The sequence below is a fragment of the Felis catus genome, chromosome D2, assembly GCF_018350175.1.
Source record: "Felis catus isolate Fca126 chromosome D2, F.catus_Fca126_mat1.0, whole genome shotgun sequence".
NCBI classification, from domain to species: domain Eukaryota; kingdom Metazoa; phylum Chordata; class Mammalia; order Carnivora; family Felidae; genus Felis; species Felis catus.
This window is the reverse complement of record NC_058378.1, coordinates 80,185,669-80,202,275: the sequence shown is the minus strand read 5'-3', so window position 1 is coordinate 80,202,275 and position 16,607 is coordinate 80,185,669. Positions and strand designations below refer to the sequence as shown.

At 65.1% G+C, this 16,607-nt stretch overlaps 1 protein-coding gene and 1 long non-coding RNA gene across 5 annotated transcripts in view; one reads left to right on the top strand and one right to left on the bottom strand.

Annotated features, from left to right (window-relative positions):
• Window positions 1-2,966: 2,966 nt before the first annotated feature.
• Window positions 2,967-16,607, bottom strand: part of LHPP (phospholysine phosphohistidine inorganic pyrophosphate phosphatase) — a 117,617-nt gene continuing 103,976 nt past the window's right edge. For all 4 annotated transcript variants that reach the window (XM_023241065.2, XM_045040798.1, XM_023241064.2 and 1 more), the window contains one exon: window positions 2,967-3,860. In XM_023241065.2, coding sequence (XP_023096833.2) covers window positions 3,764-3,860 — 97 coding nt within the window. In that variant the 3' untranslated portion in view covers window positions 2,967-3,763. The remainder of the gene's footprint in view (window positions 3,861-16,607) is intronic.
• On the top strand, window positions 3,745-6,105 carry LOC109492755. The gene is made up of 2 exons (XR_002146727.3): window positions 3,745-3,879; window positions 4,946-6,105. It is a non-coding gene; the product is annotated as an uncharacterized LOC109492755 (long non-coding RNA).

Here is a 16,607-nt window from a genome sequence, read left to right as displayed (position 1 = left end):
GGCCCTGTTCCAGAATGGTGTAAGAACACCTAATTTACGACACAGAGGAGGCATGGCTGCTGTGGCTGCAGCTGGGGGAAGGGGGAAGGCCCAGGGACCCTGCCTCGTGTGCGTCTCCCCCCCCCCCCCCAGGAGGGCACAGAGCGGCCCTAGACAGACCCCAGCCCCTCGCGTCCCCTTATGTGTCCCTGGCTGGGCCCCCGCCTCACGCCGGCCTCGCTCCGGGGGCACCCGCTCTCCGGCTCGGCTTGCCCGGCGATGGCCACCCCGCTGCTCACCCTGTGCCGCCCCCGGTGGCAGGGCGCTGGGCTCGCCGGGTGGCACTCTACCCTCCTCCGCCCTGCCGTCAGGTCCGGCTGAGGGCCCTCTGCGGTGCCCTCCCTCGCACCGGGCCAGCTCACCCCTGCCTCTGATGTCAGGCAATGGAGAGAATCAGAGCCCCAAGCTCCCCAGCACCAAAGCAGACGTGCGGGACGATCCAGGGCGTATCAGAAACCTTCTTCTCTTGGAAGGACGGCCGAAAGGAAACACCCCTCAACGGTCACTGTGGTCAGACCCTGAGTGACTCTGGGTTTCTTTTTAGACCAGTATGTTTGTCGTCTAAACGGGATGCTCCTGAGGGAGAGAAAAGGTAAGCCCACCGGATAGTCATGCTGAGGCGGGAGCTGGCACCGTGAGCCCCCAGGAGGCACACGCGTGTTCCTCCCCGCGTCCCCACCTCTGTGCCCCTGTCTGCCCAAGAGGGGCAGCGCTGGCCCCACAGGAAGGCCCAGGCCTCGTGCTGAGTCCTCAGACTCCTGGCCCAGTTCCCAGCCTCAGGTCACATCCTCCTTGGCCCTCCCGCTGCCACGCGGCCTCCTTTCTCTCCTGGGGGAGCTTGGGGGGGGGGGCACCCTTGCCCCACCTCAGCGTCGCCTGGGAATCTCTGGGCGTCCGGATCCAGCCGGCCCTGGACTTGGAGACGATGTGAGACAGAAACCCTCCTGCTAGGTGATGAACCCCGTCTGAATCCGGTTTTCCCAGGCGCCGGGTGCAGCCGGGGCCGGTCCCACGTGGACGCGCGTGTTGGAAGGTCTGGGGGTGGGTGAAGCCCTTTGCCCCCGAAGAGGTGATACTGCACAGACTGTCCTCTTCTCCGCCCCTCCCCCTCCCGGAAGGGGTTCTGGTCGCCCCCAGATCCTGGAACGTCCTGCCGGGCAGTGTGGTGGGGCCCAGACCGCTGCCTCACTCCGGGGCTCGGCCGGAAGGGCACGGGGGGCCAGCCTGGCGCGTTCCTTGGGTTTGCGGGGTCCATTTCTCGGCGGCAGCTCCGGGGTGGACTCCTGACCGCAGAAGGGTGTTTAGGCCACTGCCGGCCCTGAGCTCCAGCCCCGCCCCATAGCCGATGGCTTTGTCAGTCTGTGGCTTGAGAACTGTCCCCCAACCCTGCTGGGAAGGAGGGGCTACAGTGGGCAGCCGGGAGGCCCCGGGGGTGAGGGACCATCGCCCTGAGTGGCAGCAGGACAGGGGCCATCACCCCCAGCCGGGTGACAGGGCGTCCTGGAGGGGCCTGGTCCCCCTGCAGGGCTCGGGGTGCCCGTTAAGGAAAGGAAGCCACCCCTTTACAGATCGGGCAGCCGAGGCTCCGAAATGGTCCCCCTGGCGTTAGGGCTGAACGCACTTCAGTCCCAGAGAACGTGTCGTCTCCGGAGGGAGGACGCCGTGTGCGGGCTCACCTGGGAAGTCACAGCCAGCAGGCCACCACAGGCCACCCCCGCGGAAGGCCTGTGGGAGGGACTAGGGAGGACATGGACGTGGGTCGGACCTTGGTTCGAGTCTCAGCTCGGCCCTTATTACCGCCAGCCTGTGGGCGGGTCCTTGCTCTCCACACCTCCGTTTCCTTGTCTGTAAAGTGGGGTTCGCTGAACCCACAGCCCAGGGGCACCACGGTTTTCACCCAGACCCAGCAGCCATCTGCGGCCCCCAGAGCTGTCCCTCAGACACTTCCCCGCCCCCACTCCCGGGCGGCAGGCACAGAGAACACCAGCCTCCCGTATCCGCCGCAGACCCCTGTGGACAAGGACAGCCTGTGAAAAAGAAAGGAAGAGAAAAGGAAAACCAAAGACCCACGAGGCAAACTGACCGGAACGTGGCAAGCCCGTCTCCTGGACGTTGGCCCCCAAGCCCTGATGAGCTTAGCCCACCGGGTGCCGGCTGATCTAGCAAGCTGTAATTAGGGGACTCTGTCGAGGCGCAGGCAGTTTGCATATTTTCCAGCTAATAGGCCAAACGCCCCTCCTCCCTCGGCCGCCAGTGACACCAGCCCCGCCGGTGGCCTCTCATCTTGATGAAAAGGCCTGGCCACTGGTTCCTCTTAATCCTGATTTAATGGTGGCCGGGCTGCCTGGGGACGACAGCACAGCCCCCTCCGGCCCTGGACCTCCGTGCCAGGGGGCTCAGGGTTCAGGGTCCGGCCTTTTATCCTGCCTCTGCCTGCGCTCAGTGGAAACCCTGTTGTGGAGGACCCAGGGCTTCCTTTATGCGAAGTCGTCTCCCAAGACCTATCCGTCTTGATAGGATCGATCGGAGGGGAATCCTGGATTCTCCAATCTGTCTGGATTGATCTGAGGAGAAACACAGCAATCAGGGTATCTGTTGGGCTGATTGATTCCGAAACCTGAAACCCGGGCTGTGAGCGAATTCTGGAAGCCTGTGGCTCACCACCACCGTCCACAGGGCTGCCCGTGACAGCGGGCCAACATTTGCCCCGGTCGACCCGGTCCCCCGGCGGGGCCGAGGGTGGCCTGCTGTCCCCGCAGGGCCCCTGTTTCCCGGACGGGGTTGGGGCACGTGAGGTGTCTCGGGAGCCCTGGGGCTCTGGCGCTCAGTGGTTCAAGTGCACGGCAGGACCAGGCCAGTGCCCAGCCCTGTACAGCCCTCCCCATCCCCAGCCTCTCCCGGAGTCGAATTCTGAGTCAAAGCCGGAGTCAGCTGTAGGTCAGGGCAGTTTATTCAACCCACAGTTGCCCCTGCAGACACCGGGCATGACGCATTCGAGTCTGTCGAGTTAGAAGCACCCTATGTGCCTGCAGCCTTGATCCCAGTGGTTACAAGTCTTGCTCTGTAGGACGGCGTCTTCGGTGCCCCTGGGAGCTGCCCCAGCCTCTGGCTCCAAGGTGACTTGTGGGGTAGGGAAGGCAGTGGGCTGTCGCAGTTGGCGGGGGGTGGGGGGGGAGATGGGTGCTAAGTGGCCACTCTGACTCTGGGTGGGGGCCGGGAGGTGGGCAGGGGTCGCTGGGTAGTCCCAGGGAGGCTGGCTCAGCTCTGTGCTGTGTGGACCGTGCAGGAAGCCCCTGCCTGTTCTCCAGGCTCCTCACTCGTGAGAAGAGAACGTTTGGTAGAGACGCAGTGGGAGGTGTCCCAGTCCCCGTAGGTGGAGCGTTTACAGGACCAGGTGCGGCTGGGGAGTTGTGGACCTGGGATTCGGGGTGTCCCCGGAGCACCTCCAGCCCATACCCAGAGGGTTCCTCTGAGCTGGCTCCCAGACAGGTCTGTCCCACCCTCCAACCTCACTACGGGGAAAGAACATCCCGGAAAGAACAGCTCTCCCCGGGGGGGTTGGGGGGAAGCAGAGGGAGACAGAGGAAGGAAGTGGGCAGCCAGAGGTGCCTGGCTGGGACCTTCTCGCCTGCCCATCCGGGGCCAAGGGCAGAGGGCAGGGCCTTGGGTGGTCCGGGCACTGGGGGAGGGGAGGAACGAGGCCGGGGCGACCCTACGAGGCTCATCACTGGTGCGCGTACTTCAATAGCAGGTCCACGGCCTCTGCCAGGTTGTCCACGTACCCGTCAGCCTTCACTTCTGGATGGTGCTCGTCACTGGGCCTGGAGAGCAGGGCTACAGGTTAGACCGTCGGTGACCCCTCTTTCTCCCAGCTTCTAGTACAGGCCTGGCCCGCCCTTGGGAAACCTCCAGAACCTTCTGCGCCCGGCTAACAGATGTGCCCCCCCGCCCCCCCCCCCCAATCCCAGCCATCCCCATCCCGGCGCACACGTTTCCCCTCCTATTTCCCCACCTGGTTACCTCGCCAAACCCCTTCCGTTGGAGCAGAGTGACCACAGACCCCTGCTCCGTCCCTGCTTCCGGCAGAAACGTCACACCCTTGACAGTAGGGCCATGAGCTCAACCCACTCGGAGCGCCTTCCCGCCCACACCCTGGGGGGTCCCCCTGCCATCTGGTCACTGTCCTCTGAGGTCACTCCCACGAAACGGGGGGGCTTCTGGCAAAGCAGCTCTCTGCCTGGGATTTTGGGGCCTAGAACCTTCCAAAGCCTTCGTCCCCTCCCTAGACAGCGCCCGAGGTCTGGATGGACACTGAGCACAAGGGAAGTGTGACCACGCCAGAAACGCAGACACCTGTGGGCCCCCACGGCACCAAGGGGATCCCACATAGGGGGGCTCCTGGAGGGGGGGCCGTGGCCTGAGTCTTGAGGTGGAGCAGGGCTGCAGGTGGGCATGTGGGAGCGGAACCGTGATGGGACTGGAGGCCTAGCCGCGGGGAGGGCCCCGGGGCGGGCTCCTAGGGACACCCCGATGGTCTGGACGGCGTGGGAGGGGCTGGGACCTCGTCCTTGGGGCTGTGAGCTGGAGACTCAGGTCCCGGCCACCAGAAGCCCCCTCCCCAGTGCTCTAGCTCGAGCCCGGTGGCAGCAGGGGGGGGGGCGGGGCACCCCGGGGCAGGGCACCCCTCTGGCTGCTACTCAGCAGGTCTGTGGGACCTGCTACTCAGATCCCCCCAGGTCACCACCTCGGAAGCTCCCACCCTGGTCTGGAAGGAAGTGGTTGACACGGGTTCTGACGACATCCTAAAAGCCAAACTGTCCCTTTTGAAGGGTTGGTTTTTGCAAAGCACTTTTACCCTGAAACGGCTGTCTTTTTAGAGCAAGGGAACCTACTTTTCGTTTTAAAGGGTCGGCCCAGTGGCTCCCCCGGGGCTGCGGAGGCCCCAAACCGAGAGCCTCGGAGACAACACAAGAGGGTGAGTGCGTGGGACCCCCCCTCCCCCCCCCCCCCCCACTGGGGCCAACGACCCGAGCAAGAATAGCTCTCATGTCAGGGCAGGTATCCCAGGGGATTATTTCATTCTTGCCATCACGGCCATAACCCGACGGACGCGGGACTGAAGATTTGCGTCACCCCACGTCAGTGCCGAAACAGGTACTGGTCACCATCAAAAGGTTGTATGTGGCCTGGCCACTTAGCGAACCGTGCGTTGGCCCCTCCTTGTGACCCACCAGTTTCACTCCTACGTGTGCACATAACATGTTCCTCGAAGGACACGGACCAGAATGTTCCTAACGGCTTCGGTCACGATGGCAAAAAAGGGGGGAAACGGCACAAACGTCCGGCAACAGGGCCGCGGAGAGACAGGCGGCGGGAGGTGCGCGCGTCAGAACACCGCGACGCCGCGACGGCGCCACTCAGAAGGCGCTGCTGTCTACGTTGTGGCGTGGCTGGGCCCCACGGGCAGCACGACAGGCTCAAGGAACCCAAAGTGGATGACCCACTTCTGCCATGTTCAGGAATGGGTGCCACCAGTCTCTACAGGGCAGAGGCCAGAAGATGGTTACTTCTTGGGGAGGGAATGATCGAGGGTGCTGGCCACGTTCTAGATCTTTACCTGGGTGGTGGTTACAGGGGTGGTGCGGAGGGCAAAACCCATCACCCTGCTCGTTTTTAGTGTTCTTCGTATACACACATATGGGTACGTAACAAAAAGTCACGTGTAATGCAAATTATATGACAAGGACAAGGCACCTATTTCCCATCACCGCACCTGTTCTCTGTGGCCCCTGGGCCAAACCCTGCCCGCAGCCTGCTTTTGTGCAGCTCTCCAGCTACTGTAAACAGAAAAGAATATGCCAGGGGTGCCTGGGTGGCTCAGTAGGTTAAGCATCCGACTCTTGATCTCGGCTCCGGTCACGAGCTCACGGTTCGTGAGTTCGAGCCCCACATCAGGCTCTGCGCAGCCGGTGCAGAGCCTGCTTGGCATTCCCTCCCCCTCGCCACTGCCCCTCCCAGGACACACGTGCCCGCTCTCTCTCAAAATAAATAAATTTTTAAAAACTATGCAGCATGTGGCTCCCAGCCCCTCAACCGGCCCCTACTCCCTGGGCGCCTGCAAAGAAGGCCTGCAGACCTCTGGTTCTGGCCACCCGCCATCCCGGGGCCTCTCCGTTTTTCTCCACCCAGGATGGCGCTCACGCCTCCCAACCGCCCAGGGTTTCTGTGGACAGCCCTTCCTGCAGGAGGCTCTCCGTCCTCGGAGAGCCAGCACTCAGGCCCTCCCGCCGTCCAGAAGCATCCGGTGGGTGCTACTGGCCATGCCCGGCTCCACGGCGTGCCGGTGCCCCTCCCCAGTACAGACTGACGGGCAGGGGCGCCCGGTCACCCTGAGGCTGCTGACCTGCCCCCAACACTCAGGTCCCCGAGCAGGTAGGGGAGGGGATTCTTCTCCGGGCAGCTCTGAGCCCAGGGCTCAGCAAGGCGGGCGGACGGTGGGCGGGGAAGGCCCTCAGAGAGAGAGGAAGACAGAGCACCTGAGCGGCAATAAACCCGACCCTGGCGACTGTCTCCCTGCCTCAGTTTCCTCCTCCGCGCCCCGAGGATGAGCCTGGCTCCACCCTCCGTCCGCCATGTGACCGTGGGCAAGCACCTTACGCCTTGGTGCCTCTGTCTCTAAACTGAGGTAGTAACAGGTGCAGGCACGGGCCCTGCGAGGGGCGCAGCAGCCGACAGGAGCGGGTGCGGGTGTTCGGCGCCATTACCCGTGAGAACCCGGATGCGGTGTGGGCGCTGGCAGGGAGGTGGAGTGGCAGCCCGGCCTTGGGCCCCATCCTAGGCACACGGGCTGGTGGGGGGACAGACGTCAGTATACGGGGCACAGGGAAGACCTAGGGGGTGCCAGGTAGCCACAGGCATTAGAGTGAGAGGGGCAGGCGGGCTGGGACCAGGACCGCAGGGGGACGTCCCGGCCACCTGGAGCCCCGGCAGCCCCCGCACCAGTGAGGGCGCAGCTCGGGGGGCCTCGCAGATGTGCCTGCAGGAAGCGGCCGGCAGGAGGCCAGGCGTCTGGCGGGCATCACCGCTCCCCCGCCGCCAGGCCCCGCCGCTGGTCTCCCCTCTTGCTTGGCCTGTGTGCACGAGGTTCGAGTCTTGCACCGGCCTGGACATGCCTTTTGGGGCTTCCCTCAGCCACACCTGGGGCCCGGGGGCCGCTCCACGGCCCTCTTCCACCCATGAGGGGGTTACCAGGGCCGGGGGGAGGGGGGACAGCCAGGCCGGGCTGGCTTCAGACTGTACCTGTCCAGGTGGTGACCCTTGGGCCCTGCTCCACATTCCCAACCCCAGTCCCCGCGGCACTCCCAGCTTTGCCCCCCGATGGCAAGGCCAGGGTGGGCTGCTCAAAGGAACCAGACTTCTCCCAGCAAACCCCCACCCGGCTCATCATCCAAGTCCCTGGGTGGCTGGCCCCGGCTGCCCTCCTCAGACACCTTCCCCGGGCCCCCGGGCCCGTTCAGTCAAATGAACTCGACCCTGAGAAGGAACGAGAAATCTGCCCATGAAAGAAGATGCTTTATAATGAGATTCTCACCAGCCTCGCTCGGCATACGGCACCTAGCCGAATGGCATACGTGGCTAATTAGGTTTAATTACGTATCATTTAAATTCAAGAATCCGTTAAAAGAAAGGACTGCATTAGCAGCCGGCCGGTGTTTGCCAACACACAGAGGAAATCACGGACTTTTATGTCTTAATTGCGTGACGCTGCCGTGGGCTGTGGCTCCCCGGGAGCCGGGGTTCCAGGAGGGGGCCGGTTCTGGGCCGCCCGCCCTCAAGTCCACCGGGCAACTGCACTCTGTCCAACGGCGTAAGAGAGCGCCCTGCTCCGTGCTGGCCAGTGACCTGTGACCTGCAGGGCCTCAGAGGCACCACACTGCAAAGGCTGAACCAGGAAAGCCAGCAAAGAGGCAGTGGGAAGAGAGCAGAGAGGGCGACGGAGAAAGGGGCCGAGAGACCCCTCTGGCCTGGAGCAGGCCCTGCCAGGACAGAACAGGATGTGGGGGGACGGACGGGGAGGAGAGCACATCGCGGGGCAGACGGACAGAAGGAACCAGACAGATGCACACACACAGAGGAAGGAAGAGGAGGATGGAGAAACTGAGGCAGAGAGGGAGGAAAGAGAAACAGGAAAGTCATGAGCAGGGGGACAGAGAGACATGGGGGAGGGTGACAGAGAGAGGGGAGAGAGGGGTGGAGGGAAGGGGCAGAGACACAAAGGAGACAGCGAGGATGCACAAAGTCGGGGCAGGGTCGGGGGATCGGACCCGTCTCCCGGGCAGAGCGGACGGCCTCAGTGGCCCTGCTGCGGGCCACGTATGCCCTGGTCACCGCCCCCCCGCCCCTCTGTGACTTAGGGGGCCCCCTTTCCCTGTACCCCCCGCACCCTTCCCCAACGTGCCCTGCTCTGCCCACCACGAGCTGTCTCTTGCCTCTCTGCGCCCCAACTTCCTCCTCTGTATGGTGGGCACGTGACTCAAGGCGGCTCTGAGAATCAAGTGGGCTTGTGACAGAACCACCTGGGCTGCCCCCTCCCATCCTGCCCTCAGCCCTCCCAGGCTCATAGGGCGAGAGCTCTGAGGGCACTTACAGGGACCTGCGGGGTCAGGGAAACTTCCAGAAAAGGGGACATGAAGTCTGGATTCTCCCCATGCCTCGTCCTCACTGCCCTCCAGAGGCTGGCGTGGAAACATGGGTCCTTGGGGACGTCACCCCGAGGCGGGAGCACGCAGCCCTCAGGTCCCAGCACGAAGAGACCGGCAGAGGCAGATTCCCAGGTGGTGCCCTGCAGAGGGCCAGCGCGTCCCTCCCTGCCCTCCCGGGCTCCTCGGGTGGCGTTCGCGTGTCTCCGGCTGAGCCCAGAGCCCGTGGGTCGATCAAGGCAGCTTCCTCGACTGCTCCTCTGCTCCCACCTCTGCCCGTGTAAACTCTGGTGGCGCCCAGGCCACAGCCCGGCTCCTCAGACAAACCCATCGCCACCGGTGCCACCCGGCCAGGTGCCAGCCACCCGGCGTCTGGGGCCCGCTGCCCTTCGGGCATCCCCTGCTCTCCCACCACCTCTGTCCACGCTGTGGCCAGGAACGCTCTTCACATCTGCTCCAGCTGCAAACTCCTACTCACCCTTCAAGACCCCGCTCCCCCGTTCCCACCTCCAGCTCTACCCCACCCGGCCAGCCGCGCTGTCCTCTCTGAGCGCTCGGCACTTGCGACCCCCATGCCGTTCTGGTAGGTGCTCCGCTGACCCGGGCCGCCCAGAGGGAGGAGCCCGGCTTCCTGCCCTCGGTGGTCGCCCACGCGGGCCTGGCACACAGCAGGCACCCAGGAAGTGCCCGCCGCCGAGTGAATGAACAAAGGCCCCCACCCGGGCAGGGCGCCGCCTGTCATTAGCTATTCCTCCCCCTCGTGCCCTGTGAGCAGAGGGAAGGAGGCAACGACAGGGGCAGAGAACAAGGCCGGTCTGTGCCCTGGCCAGGGCAGCTTTACAGGGACAGTCTTTGTACCGGCTGGAGAAAAATGGCGGCCAGACCCCCCACCTCCGTGCCCGCCTGCTTCCCCGGGGCCCACAAGGGGCCGGCGCGGGAGCCACTGCGGGGACCCGGGTGCAGCTTCCCCTGGGGGACTCGCTGAGGGCCGGCGCCCAGTGGCAGGCCCGCCTCCCTGCCCTGCTCTGCTCCGGGGCAGGGCGTGACAGAGGTCGCGACACAGACCCCTAGGCCGGAGGCCACCACGTTGCCCACGGGGGGAGGGGCACGTGTCCTTGTCCCAGATCGTTTTGGAAGAGCTGGGCCCTGGGGGCAGGCCAGCCAAGTGGATTCAGGGCACAGGGCACCGGCATCAGAGTGACGCCAGCTCGGGCTGTGCTGACGAGGCTGGAGGGAAGGACAGAGGGTGCCGCGGGGCCAGCGGGGACACGGCTGGGCTGAGGGCCCAGGGTGTGTCTCCATCTGAGCCACCGGAGTCCAAGACCCCGGGGGCCAGAGTGTGGCCTCCCGCAAATGCCTCCCCCCGGCCACCTGCTGGCCGGGACGCCCAGAGAACAGCAGCCTGCCGGGAGCCACTGGGGCAGCCGGCCACCCCCTGACCTGGGCCAGTGACCTTGCGGTGGGGTGGCGGGAGGGCAGCTGGCCTCAGATCTCCGATGGGCTGCTTCCAACCCTCTGCCCCCTGGGCCGGCTCGGGACCTGGGCTCCGGAGGTGGGGTGGGTGGGCCCGGCCCAGACGGGCACCTCCGGGAAAACGCTGGGCCCTCTGCTAGCGGAAGCCGGTGCCTGCGTGTGGCCGAGGTCCGTGGGGCCCCTCCTTCACGAGGGGCCCCAGCCTTCCGTCCCTGTCCTCACTCAGCCCTCGGGCCTGTGCCCCTCTGCCTAGGCCCGGCTTGCGCGCGGGTCAGCCCCGGGCCCCTAGACCTCGCCGCACCAGCTCACGCAGACTGGGGGCTTCTTGACCTGCTTGGACATCACACGGGGAGAAAACACCGACATAAAGCCCCAGGCCGGAGAGAGTGCTTGCCCCGGACCCCCGTGAGGCCCACAGCTCCCAGGCCGGGGGAGGAAACGGGAACACACTTCTGCTGGCCGGGACCTCTGCTGGGGTGGACGTGGCTGCACGTCACGGCTCCCTTCCCTGGCGGGCGCTGGGTCTCCCCTCACCTGGCCGCCTGCTGAGCTGTAATGAGTGGGGGTGGGGAGGGGCAGAAGGGAACCGCCCGGCCTCTGGGCCGCCTCATGCTGCCTTCCTCCCACCAACGCCCTTGAACCTTGGGTGACCGGGCCCCTCACGGAACTGACGGTGGAGCCCGGAGCCTCACATCGATGGCGGAGGGGGCACGGGGGGCACGGGCATCGCAGGCCGGCCGTCTCCCCGTCCCTCCACCTCGGCTCGTCAAGACAGGTAGGGTCCCACGCCCGCCAGCTGGGAAACACGCCCACCTGCATGTGCACCTGTGGCCCGTGGTCCGTCCACCCCTCACCTGGATATGGTGGTGAGCGGGGGTGAGGGGCGGGGCTGGGCTAACCGGACACCCCAGAGCCCGGAACCCTACCCTGGCTGACCCGTCCTCCAGCCGGGAAGGACCAGAGTCTCTCCCGGCGGAAGGAAGCACCTGCGGGATCAACCTCGGGGGCGCTGAGCCCAGGAGGGTAAACTGAGGCAGGGAAAGCACTCGCCACAGACCAGACCTCCCCCGACCCCGGCCAGCAGGCAGGCTCCAGGATGCAAGCAAAGCATGCCCGCCTTGGGGGATGGGCGAGCGGCCCAGAGGCTACACCCTGAGAACGAGGGCACGGACGTGTGCCGGCCCCCACCTGTTGCAGGTGGGCTTGGAGGAGAGTCTCCCCCGTACCCTGCACAAGGGCCCGTGAGCTGGGCACCGTGACTCGCCGTTCTGGAGGTGATGGCACAGACGTACGAGGGGAAGGCGCGTGCCCAAAGCCGCCAAGTGGTAAATGGCAGAGCTGGGACTTAAACCTCACGCGTCTGGCTTTCTCGAAAACTTAAACCCGGTTCATCGTCGTGATTCTTCCCTTGGCACACAGGACAGATTCTGCAGCTGGGAATCGCCAGCGTGCTGGTCGACCTCCGGCCGGACGGAGGGGCCTTTGGCTCGGCTCTGGGACAGAGGTGGGTGCTGGGAAGTGCCTGCCACCTTCGACAACGGCAGTGAGGACAGCACAGTGTTGGTGGAGAAGGAAAGAAAAGGCACGTTCGCACCGGAGCCACACGCAGCCTCCCCCACGGCTGGGCACGCCCAGCAAAGCCACGGAGCGCCACGACACCCTTTCATCCGGGCCTTGTGGTCACCGGCACCTGGGGCTGGGCCGGACTACGGGCGCGGTCCAGCCAGGCAGAGGGTAGTGGGGGCCCGAGCCCAGCCCCGGAGGGATGTCACCGTGGACCCTGGCACCCCCCCCCCCCGGGGCCACTCGGTCCACAGGGAGGAAACGGGCCTGTTTACGGTAGGTTTCGGCCTGTGGCGCCCCGTCAACCAGAACCCACCCCACGGCGCCAGCTGCTTCCTGTGCGGCTCTCACCACCCATGGTGCTGACAACAGACTGGAGACACGCTCAACGCAAGCGGTGGCCCCACATCACCGCCAGCTGGTGTGGTGGCCATCTTGAGAGATTCCCGCACCCTGACGAGAGGGCCCCAGAACCCCCGATGCTGGCTGGAGCCCCCACGCCAGCCTTGGCTCGATTCACATACACGGTGAGGCCACAGTCACAGACCAGTGGCCTCGGGACATGTTGGGTTGAGCCCACATCGTGTTTATCAACACCCAGCCTGGGCCAGCCCTGTACCTATGTGGCCAGTCCAACGAAACCCCGAGAAGCAAGCTCTCTGTGCTGCAGGCAAAGCGGGCTCCCGTGCCCGCACCCGAGGGCCGGGTCCTGAACAAAGTCCTGGCGCTGGGAACAGAAGCACAGGCAAGCAGAGGGCTGCACAGAAGCGGCGGTGATCGGGCCAAGCAGTCGGGCAGGGCGCCGTAACTCCTGCGGTCCCCCACCCCCGCCAAGACCAGATCCACCCCTCCTACTGTGGCCCACGAGCTGGCCCTGGCCCTGCCGGCCACCCCCGCCCCCCCCGCCGCGACTTCGGTGTTCATCCTGTCCTGTCCCCCAAACCGCCCGTGCCACCGCCTAGAACGCCCTCGCGCCCCGGCTCCCTCGCAAAGCCCGACTCAAGGGGACTCTAGGACCCATCCTACCCCTGAGCGAACACCTATAGGTTCTCTGGGATATAGGTCCAGTGAATCCAGCTGCGACCTTCCGGAATGGGGGCCTGGCATTGTCATGTGAGAGGACCCCGAGGCGGGTAGCTCTGTCGGGCCGAGCAGTCGGCCATCACACACCCCGTGGCTCCCACAGGTCGTCCAAACAGCGGGCGGCTTCTCTTTACTTCCCTCGATCTGTTCCCAGAGAGCGTTTCAGGCCTGCTGCCCCTGGAGGCCCCTGATCGCAACCACGTGCGGGCCTCAGGCTTCCCGCTCGGGCAGGGGTTGGACAGGGGCGTGGGGAGGGCCGGGGGCCGCCAGGCCGAGTGCGTGTGGCCCTCCCGCCGTCCTGGCCCGGTGGGCCTGGGAGAGGGTGTCTGAGCCACCGGTTTGGACCGGGCTGGCCGTGCCCACCGTGTGGCCTTGGCCAGACCACTCAGAGCCTCCCATCTGGGGCTGGGGCCGAGGAGAACCCCCCCCCCGGGGGGGCTGTGGTGGACCGTCCGTGAGATGATGCAGCCGGCCCAGGGCGCGGCCCACAGCAGATGCGCCATCCGGGTGGATGGACGGACGGCGCGCGTTGGACTGGGGTGGGTAAGAACCCCCGCAGGGCCGCTCCGGCCGAGGAGAGGGGCAAGGCCCACAGCGGCTCCGTGTCTGGAGAGCGGGCGCCATCTTTGGGAGAAGGTCCTGAGGGCCAAGTATCTCCGGGGAGCTTTTCCCCCAGGGCTGTGGACAGAACCCAGCCGGGCCGCCAGGCGTGAGCGCCATGCCCCTGCTCGGCGGGCGTTGAGCGCGGTGCCAGATCTGCAGAGATGCCCGTGTGGCCGTGCCCGGGGACAGGCGGCAAGGGGCCGCGCTGGACTCCTTTGAGACAGACAAGGGGCGGCCACTGGGGAGCTGCTGACCCAGCCTATGCCCCCTCTATGAGCCTGCCCTTGGGGCCCACTTCTCCAAGCCCACGGGATGCTCTATTCAGAGTATTATTCATAATAGTGACGGTCACCGACAGCCCTCTGCCTCCAGGGACTCGGCAAGGGCCCCGGCCCGGCACGCTTTAGCGGCTTTGGTTTCCACAGCGGCCCAGGAGGTAGGCACCACCGCCCCATCTTACGGCTGGCAACCCGGAGGCCCAGGGAGGGTGGGTGGCCTGCCCGGGGGTCACTGAGCGGGGTCCCTGTCTGCCTCCCCAGCCTGCAGCGTGGCCTAGACCTTCCCAGGAGCCCGCGGGGCTGGGCTAGCGAGCAGCAGGCAGGGGCTCACCTAAAAGGCTCGCTCTGGCGGAGGGACGGGCCCTCTGGGGGCTGGGCATCTGGCCTCGCGCAGAGGAACCCCTGACAGCTGTTCGGAATATTTTGATAAAAACATGTCGAACACCTGGTGTGTGTTTAGTTTTCCACCAGCCGGCCCGGCCCCCGGCAACATGCTCGCCAACGGCCGACTCCCCCGAGGAGTCTGTGTGCGCTCCCACCCGGGTCCTCGGGAACGCAGGGCGGGGGCGCTCACTCCCGGCCTCCTCCCCCCGCAAGCGACCACATTCCCCCCTCTCCTCCAGAGGCTGGACCACGGGAGGCCAGGGAGACCCCAGGGCTAGCCCAGCGACCCTGGCTTTGCACACTCAAGTCTCATGCGGTGGCCCAGGAGAGAGGGAGGGTGCAGGGAGGTGGTGACCCCCTCCCAGAACTCGGCTCATCGAAGGCCCGGTGTCCTCTCCACCACCACGTGCAGACCTAGGTGGCTGGGCTGGGGGGGATCTTGTTGCTGAAGGTGGGGGGGGGTGCTACAGGTGGGGCGCTGGGCTGGCACTTCCTCAAGCTATTCTGGGAGGCGGCACCAATGTGCCCCCTTGATACAGGAAGACAGAGGCTCAGGATGGATCAGGAGGCTCACCCCCGAACTCTGTCCTGATCTGTCTGCTCGGGAGGAAAGTCTCCTGAGTCAGGGTGCCCCGGGCTGACGAGCCGGGCCGCTCCTCCCCGGTGGCTGTTTCGGGTCCAAAGCGTGAGACAGTGCAACCTGACCCGAGAAACGCAGTTTCGTGAACCCCAATGCCTTCTGGGGACTCACATGGGGACTCTGGGGACTCACCTCGGATCCACCAGCCTTCACCTACTTTGTGCCTGTTCCGCTCACAAAGGGTGAAAACGGGCACTTCACAAACCAGGGGGTCCACGTGGCCGCTGCACGCGTGGAAAGGTGCCCAGCGTCGCGTGGCCGGGGAAGTTACAGGCAGCACACAGCACGCACCCCCAGAATGGCCGAGGTGGAGGATACCGAGTGCTGGCAGGACGGGGCACCGGGAACCCTCGCACGTGGCTGGCAGGAGCACAGGTAGTGTGGCACTCGGGAAAACGCGGCTCGGCAGATACCCCCTTGCTGGGAGCACAGGCGTGCCGCGTGACCTGGCGATTCCATCCTGGGCACGTGCCCCGGGGGAAACGAGACCGTGTTCACCGGGGAGTGTAGACCGGAACGTTCTGCCAGCTCTGTTCCGAATGACCCCAAACGAGAAACGACCCAGCTGCCCTGCAACGGCAGCACGAGTGAACCGCGGTCTAGTTGTTGGACGAAACACACAGCAGTGAGAAAGAACAGGCTTCTGCCGCAAAGAACAACGTGGATGAAGTAAAGAACTGTTTCCAGCGTCTCGGGCAGCTCAGAAAGGCACACGGTGATGTGTACACTAGGACAGCCAGAGGAAGTTAGCGACCTGGTTCAGAAACCATAGTAAAGAAGAGAGGAAAGACCTGTACCACAGGCCTGGGAACCCGAACAACAACAAAAATGTGGCTTTGAGTTCCCTGGCAGCCAAAGCAAAAAAGGGAAACCCTGTAGATTACACAGAAGCAGATGGTTGCTCAGGAAGGACAACCTTCCTAGCAGCACAGACCGGGAGGGTCTTGTCCCTGCCCGGTGGGAGGGCACGGTGAGGCCTGGCCCAGGGCCTGCACAGAGGAAACGGGCCGAGTGGGTCTAGTGCCAGTGCCCGGACCCCAGCGTGCTCAAAAGTCCCTCTGAAGGCCAATGGGATCGCAAAGGACCCGAGACCCTCACGTGGAGAGGACTTGTGCTATCGTCAAGGGGCATCCTGGCCCCATGGAACAAGACAGTAAATGAAACACCGCATGCAATGCTGGGCACCGAGCACTGAAATGCGCTCTGTCGTGAGGTCCTCAGTTAACTGCCTGTCACTTACTAGCCCACGGTCAGGAGCCTCCGGCACCACAAGGGACAGAAGAAGAAACTGTATCCAGTTCACTCACAACTGGCTCCTGATGCCAGTTTCCATCCCGGAGCCGGGAAAGGGCATTCCGTGCCAGGCAGGGAGCGGGGCGCTGCTGGCCTGGCTCCCACCTGCCACCGAGTGCGGAGTGAGCTCCCCGTGCACAAAGGGAGGGAATGACACCCCCCGCGACCTCACGGAGGCTGGTGGCGGCTATGGTGGGGGGGCCTGGCTGCAGCATTTTGCACGCAGGCTGTGGACTTGTGTGGCCACGGCCCACCCCCCTGGGACTTCCCCTTCTGAGGTGCAGGGATGTGGACTGAATACCGAGTACAATGGTGTGTGTTAAGCCCCTAGGTGAGTGGTGGCCAGCACCGGGTGGGCTGGCCGGTAGTAGTTAGCGTGAGCACTCGGGAGGCCTCGAGGCAGCCGTGCCCTCACGGACCGGAAGCTGGGCAGCAGAGAAAGGGACGGAATCACACCATGCGAGGGGGCGGGGGGGAGTGGGGGGGAGGGCGGGGCACAGACACTGTCCCCTTTGCCCCCCTCCTCCCCGGATCGCAAGCTGCCACTTTCTG